We start from the raw sequence: 11,512 nt of genomic DNA, 5'->3' as shown, positions 1-11,512 counted from the left end.
GAAGATTTCAGACACTTCCACGGGACTTATCTGAATAATTATGTAGGCAATATTAGACAGAAAAATCCAAGTCTAGCTCATGGGCAACTAAAGAATTGACCCTGAGTCACTTACACTGCGACTACCTCCACCTACCAGATCTGATTACCCCACACAATCTGACTGCTGCTGTGCCGACCTCGTTAGCCCCCAACCAGACTATCCCTGATCCACCTACAACCATAGAAATCATAGAAACCCTACAGTGCAGAAGGAGGCCATTCGGCCCATCGAGTCTGCACCGACCACAATCCCACCCAGGCCCTACCCCCACATATTTACCCGCTAATCCCTCTAACCTACACATCCCAGGACTCTAAGGGGCAATTTTTTTTTTTTAACCTGGCCAATCAACCTAACCCGCACATCTTTGGACTGTGGGAGGAAACCGGAGCACCCGGAGGAAACCCATGCAGACACGAGGAGAATGTGCAAACTCCACACAGACAGTGACCCGAGCCGGGAATCGAACCCGGGACCCTGGAGCTGTGAAGCAGCAGTGCTAACCACTGTGCTACCGTGCCGCCCGGTAGCTGCCGATAGACAGATCAGAAAGATCCCATGTCCAGGCTACACTAACAGCAGCAATAGATAAACAGACATAATCACTGCCCTGGCCACAGATTAGTGCGTTAATTGGAGGAGTTATTGCTGGAGAAGGTTGAACAAAACAATAACATTTCTCTAATCTGCCCCATACTGAGGCTGTAAAACAGAGAGACTTGACAATGCAGAATGGTTTGCTGATGCTGGTCACTGTGAATTTTCTCTGCTTCCAGGACTTCATCTGCATCTACTCGACAAAGACCTCAAACAGGACACACCAACACTCACTTGCCAATTCTTGCCTTGTTGTAGGGAGCAAACATAGTCTTCCAAATCTGACTGATGATGTTCCGGAGACTGGGGAGCCAAGATATGGCTGCTGGAGAGGCAGGGTCCAGTCTGACAATCAGCAGGTAGGCTAAAAACACAGCCAAAAATAACTTGCGAAGAAATATTGAATGTAGACACCTAGTGGACAAGGCCAGGACTTGCTGGATAACTTTGAAGAAAGAGTTTTCTGGCTGTCTGCGCTGGCTACAGCCTGCTGGGATGAGGCTCCTGCTGTCCACTGACGCTTGCTCCATTTGCTGGGTCCTCCTATTCTCTATGACTTGTAGCATTGTTCCCCTCTGCTGCTCTGTCAACAATACCGTGTCCAGAATCACTTCTTCTGCTTCTGCATGAAGCCCAAGCGGTAGCAGCACATGCAGCAGATACATCTCCAACACCAGCCCTGGACCACAGCCCAGGGCACTCGGACTATTGCAGTACTTCAGCCAGATTTCAACTGTTTGGTGCACGCGGCCTGGCTCTCCAACCTTGCTGTACAGAGCGATGCAGATTTGGAGGATTTTGGCAGGTATTTTCTCTGGGATCTCATAGATTTCAAGAACCCAGCCCAACACCTGCTCCCACTGGTTCAGTTCAGCTAGAGCCTGAATTCCAATGATGCACAAGGAGAACCTCACATCGCTGCTGCTCCGGAGAGTGCTGCTCCCGCTCTGCTCCAGGCCTCGCACTGAAGCCTCCAGAGCTCCCGGGAAATCTCTCTGCAGCTGCAGTCTCTCCGCAGCCCGGAGCACAGCAGTCAATCCGGGGCCTCCCGACTGCCCGGGGCCATCGCACAATTTGCGCGGCTCCGGGAGCGCCGAACCCCGCATGGCCCTACTCACCTTCCACTTTACCCACCTGCCACCTCACCCACTTGTAACCTCACACACCAGTCACTTCACCCACCTGGCACTGTAACCACCTGTCACATCAACAACCTGCCACCTCACCCCCTTTCCACATTACCAACCTGCTATCTCATCTACCTACCATATCATCCTTCTACCACCTTATCCACCTATTTCCTCACCCAACTACTACCCTACACATCTGGCACGCTATACCAACTATCTCCCTATCCACCTACAACCTTATCCATGTGCCACTGCATCCGCTCACCACCTCACTCATTTGCTACTCTGCAACCATCCACCTGCCCTCCTATCTAGTTACTCTACCCATCTACTCATTCTCCCATTCATCCATTCACAAACATCCACACCATACCCTAATACTTACCCTCCGGCATTTTTGTGTGTCTTGTCTTTCCCCCATCGTTACAGCACTGCAATAGGTCTCTCCGATGGATACTATGCTTTGCATTTCTGGAGTAACCAGGTTCAGAAGACTTGAAAAGAAATGCGAAGCTGTCTCTGGACATAGAAAAGCCCAAGTTGACCAACAATCTGATAATGATTGTCGCTTTGTGGAAGATCTGGGCCATAATTACTGCAGCTGTTTCTGTTACTTGATGACACCATTGGTGGATCTAAGCCATCTAGACTATTATAAGCAGAGCTCAGGAAGCTCTGAAGACATGTGCCATTTTTGATGAAGACTGTGGCAGTGGAATTTGAGTTGGCTACGTGCTGCTGTTATCTGAGGATCAAGTTAAATCCGAAGAAAAGGAGCTGAAATTCTTCATGAGGAAACAAAGCTTTATAGGGGATTGTGACTGAGATTGATGACATGTATACTGGGCAGACTGCTGAGTTAATGTAAGATGTGACTTAGTTGCATTTGCCATTTAATGTTATATTTCTAGCTTATAATCTAGCACAGTGTGCTGTTAATTAACATTTCACTTATGTTGAATCTGCACTTTAGATTATAGGTGGTTATCTAAGATAATGTTTTGTGGCTTGCTTTGTTTGTCTCTTGCATTGCATTAAAAAAAATATTTTGTTTAAACCATTGAATCTTGTGGCTTTATTCTTTCACTTAATAACTGGGATTATGGATTTCTTTAAAAAAAAGTTACTGGTCATGACCAAAATCGTAACAAAATTGGGGGCTCATCCAGAATTGTGACACTTTGTATTCAGAGGCAAGAATTGAAATTACATGTGTATTTTGTCAATTAGGGCTAATGATACTGGCATAATTGGGAAATTACCTGGGAGTGGGGTGCACCATACTACAGACCTTCTGTGCTGCATATCTAATATATTAACTCCACCCATATAATGACTGTTCTCAGCTGTAGCAGTGATTGAGTAGCTGACTACTGTTTATTTGAGTTTCTAGGCATTATCGTTTCCTAAACACAAGACAATGGAGATTGCATTTGCTGTTCCCCTGGCACTTGAGTTCAGCGGGAGCAGGTAGGGAATGTCAGAGGTGTAGTGTGATACCCAAAGTACATTGTCCAGGAATAATGCAATGCTATCCTGTAGGTTTACTATAACTGGGACAATTATTAACTCAGGTGCAATATTCTAGGGGCTACTATTTAAAAGGGAGTGAGAGAGCAAGCAGTACCATCACTGACAGAAAGATCCTCAGATAACATCTGCATTCTGGATAGAATGGCCAATGGCATCAAGGTCCCTGAAGAACTCAATTATTATAGTTCCAAAGCATGCAAGGACTGTGCCAGGTCTTCTGTCCTGTCATCTATTCACTGTCCACAGATACATCAAAGAAATGGCTGACCCTTTATTTAAGAGGCTCAACATGCTCAGAGCATTCTTCAATGAGTAAGAACAGTATTGATGTGAGAGGGCTATATATTTAAAAAGCTTTCCTCAGGCACAGGAGTGATTCATTTCATCCTTGTGACCTAAATTCTACAAGTATAAAGAACAGAATAAAGCAGGTCATTGCCCAGTTCCCCCAGTACTTTCCACAGTATATTTAATTTGTGTTTGTTAGCAGTTAGTTTATTTGAAAAGAAAGGCAGTGGTAAAAAGATGGTTTCAGAGTAACAGAGACTTCTGATTTCATCCAGGATTACTGTTCAGGACCCCTTAGAAATCAATTGCAGGTACAATGACATGCAGACAATCACTAGAATCGTACGATAGGACCATAGAGCAGCATCTCAAATATCCAGACAAATCTGGGTGTAAATTTCAGCACATCCTGCCCAGGTGCATTGTTCCATGCTACCGACATTATAACTTTGACATATAAAGAGATCTGTTCATGGAGGAAGAATAACAGTAAAGATTCAGTAAAAATCAGAAAATCTTTCCTGAAACATCAGTATACAGAGAAGATGGATGTATCAGGCCCTGCTACAAGATATATTTAATTATGTGCCTGAGTGCCCCCTTTTATGAAACCCTTCTGCTCATATGTACTGAAGGAACCAGCCAAGTAACTGTCCTCAGCCCTTTCTCCCTTCCCATCCGGACCTGTCATTTGCTGTGGTCCTGTGTTCTGCACAATCAGAATGACATCCTCTGCAGAATAAAACGTTTCAAATAAATTGAATGATACATTCTTCTCGTGCCCGAGAGTTCCAGCTTCAATTCTAGTACATCCTCAAGGGCCCAAAAATGCGTACAATGAGCAATAACTCCAATGGTGAATACTTCACCAGGGAGAGTGGTCTGTTTTGTAGGGGGACTTACTTCTAATGCAGTGTTTTTAAAACTATTAAATATTACAGAAATTCACTTTATTTTGAATATAATTTTGTGCTTGAAATAATGCGATCTTTTACTCTGGTTATACCTATTTCGGAGGAGTTATGCTGCAGAAACAAGCACAATCATGCAGAACCTCCAGACCACAGAAAATAATAACTTATAACATAGCTTTTATGCAAAAAAAATTGCAATCACTTAAGTGGGCACCATGCAATGAGGAGAGAAGGGTTATGTGTGCTGATCAAGGACATGATCATAGGCTGGGTTTTGTCCCCTTTAGAAATAATCACAAGGTGGGACTATTTCCAGGTTCCAACCCTATACTTGGCAGCAACGTGCCAACTAGCACGATCTTCTGGAAGGCAGCCTCCTTATTAGCCTCCTCTGCATCTGTTCTCCAATTAAGGATTGCTGATGCAGGCCCAGTCGGACATGAGTGCTGCCAGAGCAAGATGGTAACTGCTAGCGGGCCTCCATCTTGAAGTGCCCTTTGAAGGAGTTTGAACTGTTAGAAAATAAACAATGACCTCTATTGTCATACTATGGTTGTGACCTGTTGATGCCTGCTGCTCCATTGGGGGGTTGGGGTGGGGTGGGGTGAACCAGAGGAAGCCTGGCGTCACCATCACACACCACCACCCCCACTCCCGACCTCCCCGCCAACCTGTTGAGCTGCCGGCAAGCCATCTGCAGGTACCTGCTGGGCTTCAGCCATAGCAAGGACTCTGTCTGCCACCAGAAACATCATGATGGCGTTCTCAATCTACCCACCAACTGGCATTTAAATGTTCAAGTTAGCTAGATCGCTACCTACGGCTGTCAGTCGGGTGGCCCTTGCCAGTTACACCTCACATCTGGATAGATCAACTGGAATGTGCTGGCTCACTGACCCAAAACCCTCCTGTCCCACATTCTCACAGCCCTGCCTTCATGCCACTTTCGGCTGGACAGGGATTATTCTGTCCATATATTCTGATTTTGAGAATGTGGTATTTCAGCCGACAGGGTGGAGTGTAACATACATCATGCACAAAGCAATGTGTACCATTTTCAGTTTTGGCACGTTGAGATTTGATTGTCCGATATAGAGTCAAAATTTCAATTGTATCACTCTTATCAATTAGCTGAATGTTTTGTATCACAAAATGACTAAGAAATGCCAGCAATAATCATGTATTTAAAATATTATTTGGCAATTTATGATTTAAATACAATTTATTTGCAATAGATGCTTGCTCCCAACTTGTAAGGGTGGAAAGTTGTTGGGGAGCCAGAAAATGAACTGTTTGCCCCAGGTTTGAGGATGTGACCCAGCAGGGTTTATAAATGCTTATTGACAATATTATGCACAGCATACTGTGCCCATCAGGCTTAAGATCATCAGAAGCTTTTACAGATTTATTTCTGGCCAAAGGGCACCCTTTTCTAATACACAAAGCTGAATCATGTTCTGCATCCCAGAGCCAGAGTGCAAGTGCTGACAGCCGTCCTGGAAGAATAAAGGAGACTTATGAAATGCATTTTAAATTTAGATATAAGTAGGCTGGACACAGATAACGGTTACTATAGATCAGACCATCAAGTGAATTCACTACAATAATTAAGAGTAAAGGAAGAGCAAATTGTCCCAGATACAAAATAGGTCACCAAAGTATTTACATTCCTGATAAGAATGATTTACTTCCAGTGGTATTTATTCAGGCCAGCACAGTGTGTACTCAAAGTCATTGTAAATGTTCAGTACATTACTTACTCTCTGCAACAGATATAAACCAGCATATTTGACATGAACACAAGAAAGTAAACTGGGGAAGACAAGCCAATGATTAAAATAGAAAATCACGTTGTAATAGGGTAGATTTTATTCTTGTTTCACTTGGGTTTAAAAAGTTGCCAATGGGATGACAGATGGAGGAGAACAGAGCAGAAAGGAAATGAGAGGCATCTATTATTTTTATTTGGGAGAATTTGCGCATTATCTTCCTGCTAAACCCTGTTCCATTGCTTCTCATACTTGGCATTCTATTGCCCCTCTAGATTCTCTCATAGGCTGGGATTTATGCTCGGTGGAAGGGTGACCTTAGCAGAAGCTGGAAGCGCGTGACATGCCTGCTCTTGTCCTGTCCTGTGGCTTTGTCATAATTACGTGCCAGCAAATTTGTGGCAAACTGGCTGGTCTGCTGACCTTTTGGAAGCCATGGGGAAGGTTGTCTGGCAATAACAGTGCCGGGCAATCACCGGGGAACAAAGGGCTGCCGGTAATGGGCACCAGGGCTATAGTGGGGCTGCATCAGGTGGTCAGTATGCAGTGCAAAAGAAGGCATTAAGAACTTGTTGCAGACAGAGGGGATACCACCATCCTTGCCAATCCCAGTCTTCCTGTAATACTAATCACAACCATTAACTGTGTATCCGGACCTTCACCCAACGGTACTGACTGAGAAAGGCAAAATGATACTTGCCTAGACAAATGGTCACTGCCGGTCTACAGTTTGATGATGTCTTCCCTGTGTTCCCTCTTCCACGCTGTGACCAAATGGCAAGATGTTCACCTCCCACAGGATGGGAGGATCAGATATCCCTGCCTGACTAAGCAAGCCTAGATGGAGTTGGCAAATAAGGTGAGCAGCCATAGGACATTGATAGGACTTGGCTACAGTGTTGAAAAGGTAAGTGAGCATCCTAACCCTTGATGTGGTTGCACACTCAGTGGAGAGTTAGGCTTGGGAGATGTTAGCCAGGGGAATGGATGAATGGAAGATGAACCCTATTGAGGTTCTGGGAGGGAAAGGAAGGGGTGAGACAAGAAGTGCAGCAAATGTGGCAGACACAGTCAAGGGCCCCATCAACCACAGTGGAGGACCAGGGGAAATCCTTGGTATTTATATCTAACTGATTTCCATAACCAATGGATCATTTTCCTCCATCCCCACTATCTCCAGAGTGATGCCATCATGGGAAATGTATCTTCCCCTCCCCTCCTCCCTCAGCATTCCTAACGGAATATTCCAGTCTTGATACCCTTGTCCAATTATTCACCCCTAATACCACATCTCCTATTGTGGTAATGTGGCCCCTTTAAGGGGTGATCCTTTGCAGGCCACATGATTGGACTGGACCCTATGGAGAAGCCGGGCCAATCGGGAATGTGGGCGAGCATCCTGGGAAGTGGAGGACCTTCAGTTGGAGCCAGGAAGGAGAAGAGAGTAGAACTGTGATTGTTTTTGTATCAGACCCTTATCTTGTGTGTATGTATGTGTATTAGTTAATAAACCCATTGTTGTTGGAGCCACATTGAGTCGCCTCCAGTTATTCCACCCATCCATGACACCTTTCTATGCAAATACAGCGGATATAACATCTGCTGTTTTAACTCCTTTCTTCTTGCCGTCCAAGGATCCAAACACTTCCAGCTGAAGCATGATTTATGTGTACTTCTTCTAATCTAGTTTGCTGTATTCACTGCTCACAATGTGGTCTCCTCTGCACTGGGACAGCAAATGCAGATGGGATGATCACTTTGTAGAACACTTCTGTTCTCTCTGCAAGCATGGCCCCGAGCTTCCTGTTGTCTGTCATTTTAATTCTCCACCTTGCTGTCACACTGACATCTCTGTCCTCGGTCTGCTGCATTGTTCCAGTGAAGATCAATACAAACCTGAGGATCAGCATCTCATCTTTCCATAGGGCACTTTACAGCCCTCCAGACATAACATTGAGTTCAACAATTTCAGACCATAATCTCTGCTCCATTTTGTTCCCTTTTCTTTGCTTGATCTCTTTTTCAGTCAGCAACACACCTCCTCTGGGCAGATCTTTTATTACTTTGATTCTTTTCTTGCCCCATCGTCATTCCATTTGGCCCTGGAAGACTAACTCTTCTTTCATTCAATCTCCCCTGAGATTGGTCCGGCTTCCCGCACAGCCTCTCCATAGGGTCCAGTCCAATCATGTGGCCTGCAAAGGATCACCCCTTAAAGGGGCCACATTACCACAATAGGAGATGTGGTATTAGGGGTGAATAATTGGACGAGGGTATCAAGATTGGAATATTCCGTTAGGAATGCTGAGGGAGGAGGGGAGGGGAAGATACATTTCCCATGATGGCATCACTCTGGAGATAGTGGGGATGGAGGAAAATGATCCATTGGTTATGGAAATCAGTTAGATGTAAATACCAAGACCTGCCTTTTGTTCGTGTCCCACCCACCCCTTGCTCAAGACCTATTACATCTCTAATTTTTCTCAGTTCTGATGAAAGGTCACAAACCTGAAACGTTAACTCTTTCTCTCCACAGATGCTGTCATAACATGCTGTGTACTTCTAGTATTTTCTGCTTTTACATCAACAAACTGATGTTTCTCGATGAATGCTAACTGATCAACTGATGGTCTCCAGCCATTTTCTTTGCTAATTATGATCACCGGCACCCCTGATAAACGAAGTTGATCGCTATATCCTGTCTGAGAGCGTTTTGGCAGAGAAAAGCAATGGCACTTTGGGGTGTGCTGCCCAGCAGTCCCCAAACACACTATTTAGCCAACAACAATTTGTATTTAGAGTCATAGAGGTTTACAGCATGTAAACAGGCCCTTCAGCCCAACTTGTCCATGCCGCCCTTTTTTTTAAAACCCCTAAGGTAATCCCAATTGCCCACATTTGGCCCATATCCCTCTATACCCATCGTACCCATGTAACTTTCTAAATGCTTTTTAAAAGACAAAATTGTACCCCCTCTACTACTACCTCTGGCAGCTTATTCCAGACACTCACCACCCTCTGTGTGAAAAAATTGCCCCTCTGAACACTTTTGTATCTCTCCCCTCTCATTTTAAACCTATGCCCTCTAGTTTTAGAGTCCCCTACCTTTGGGAAAAGATATTGACTATTTAGCTGATCTATGCCCCTCATTATTTTATAGACCTCTAGAAGATTACCCCTCAGCCTCCTGCGCTCCAGAGAAAAAAGTCCCAGTATATCCAACCTTTCCTTATAACTCAATCCATCAAGTCCCAGTAACATCCTAGTAAATCTTTTCTGCACTCTTTCTAGTTTAATAATATCCTTTCTATAATAGGGTGACCAGAATTGCACACAGTATTCCAAGTGTGGCCTTACCAATGTCTTGTACAATTTCAACAAGATATTCCAACTCCTGTATTCAATGTTCTGACCGATGAAACCAAGCCGAATGCCTACTTCACCACTCTGTCCACCTGTAACTCCACTTTCAAGAAACTATGAATATGTACCCCTTGATCTCTTTATTCTGTAACTCTCCCCAATGCCCTACCATTAACTAAGTAAGTCCTGCCCTGGTTCAATCTACTAAAATGCATCACCTCGCATTTGTCTAAATTAAACTCCATCTGCCATTCGTCAGCCCACTGGCCCAATTGATCAAGATCCCGTTGCAATTGGAGATAACTTTCTTCATTGTCCACTATGCCACCAATCTTACTGTCATCTGCAAACTTACTAACCATGCCTCCTATATTCTCATCCAAATCATTAATATAAATGACAAATAGCAGTGGACCCAGCACTGATCCCTGAGGCACACCACTGGTCACAGGCCTCCAGTTTGAAAAACAATTCTCTACAACCACCCTCTGGCTTCTGTCAAGAAGCCAATTTTGTATCCATTTAGATACCTCACCCTGGATCCCATGAGATTTAACCTAATGCAACAACCTACCATGCGGGACCTTGTCAAAGGCCTTGCTAAAGTCCATGTAGACAACATCAACTGCACTGCCCTCATCTACCTTCTTGGTTACCCCTTCAAAAAACTCAATCAAATTTGTGAGACATGATTTTCCACTCACAAAGCCACGCTGACTGTCCCTAATCAGTGCTTGCGTCTCTAAATGCCTGTTGATCCTGTCTCTCAAAATACCTTCCAACAATTTACCCACCATAGATGTGAGGCTCACTGGCCTGTAGTTCCCAGGTTTTTCCCTGCAGCCCTTTTTAAACAAAGGCACAAGACTTGCCACTCTCCAATCTTCAGGCACCTCACCCGTGACTATTGATGATTCAAATATCTCGGCTAGGAGACCTGCAATTTCCTCCCTAGCCTCCCACAATGTCCTGGGACACACTTCATTAGGTCTCGGGGATTTATCTACCTTGATGCACTTTAAAACTTCCAGCACCTCCTTCCCTGTAATATGTACACTCCTCAAGACATCACTATTTATTTCCCCAAGTTCCCTAACATCCATGCTTTACTCAACAGTAAATACTGATGAGAAATATTCATTTAGGATCTCACCCATCTCTTATATAACACCTTTCACGTAATAAAACATTCCAAAGTGCTTCACAGCAACATTATCACTAGAATTTCATATTGCTTGGGTGGGCACGCGAGCAATATGAAATTATGTGAGAAGACATCAAGCGTGCATCCCGATGTCATTACGCATCGAACCATATTTCAGTTGGCGGGTGTGAGCGGGAGTCAGTTGCGTGCCCGCTCACAATTAAGCAGCCAGTTAAGGGGGATTAGAAGTCCAGTTGACTGGAATTTTACACTGCCCCATGCAATTTTCAGATCGGCGCATAGGCAACAGTGGCAGGCTGCCACCACGTTTCTCACCTAAGGGTGGGATAGCAAGGGGCAAGGAGCACTGATTGTGAATTGTTAGGTAGTCGGGTGGTGAGAGTTTGCTGTAATGTTACTATTGAGGTTTCAGACTTTTTCTTCTGGTTTCTTGTGAGGTATTTGCATTGTTAACCTTGTCCTCTTTTGTTCTGGCAATTCTATTGGAGCATTTCTGCCCATTGCAGCTTTCAGTGCAAGAGGTGTTGCCACCTGCATCTCAGCAGATGGGGATTGTACACTCTGCTGGGGGGACATCTGATGAGGAAGAGAGGTGTAGGAGGGAGCGGAGATCAGGTGTCTGTAGGAAGTATTGCAGGGTAAGATTTTTGGAAGGAGAGGTGCAGACACAAGGGGTGCAGGGCCAGCAGGGAGAGCAAGGAGGATGGGCTT

At 44.7% G+C, this 11,512-nt stretch overlaps 1 protein-coding gene across 1 annotated transcript; it reads right to left on the bottom strand.

Annotated features, from left to right (window-relative positions):
• Nucleotides 1–316: 316 nt before the first annotated feature.
• Nucleotides 317–1,745, bottom strand: pex26 (peroxisomal biogenesis factor 26). The gene has a single exon (XM_078213707.1). It carries the CDS (start codon nucleotides 1,743–1,745, stop codon nucleotides 870–872), a length of 876 nt encoding a protein of 291 aa, XP_078069833.1. The 3' UTR covers nucleotides 317–869.
• Between the last annotated feature and the right edge of the window lie 9,767 nt (nucleotides 1,746–11,512).

The sequence above is a fragment of the Mustelus asterias genome, chromosome 5 (assembly GCF_964213995.1).
Source record: "Mustelus asterias chromosome 5, sMusAst1.hap1.1, whole genome shotgun sequence".
Lineage (NCBI taxonomy): Eukaryota > Metazoa > Chordata > Chondrichthyes > Carcharhiniformes > Triakidae > Mustelus > Mustelus asterias.
The sequence above is the reverse complement of the archived record's forward strand: the minus strand, read 5'-3'. Positions and strand labels throughout refer to the sequence as shown.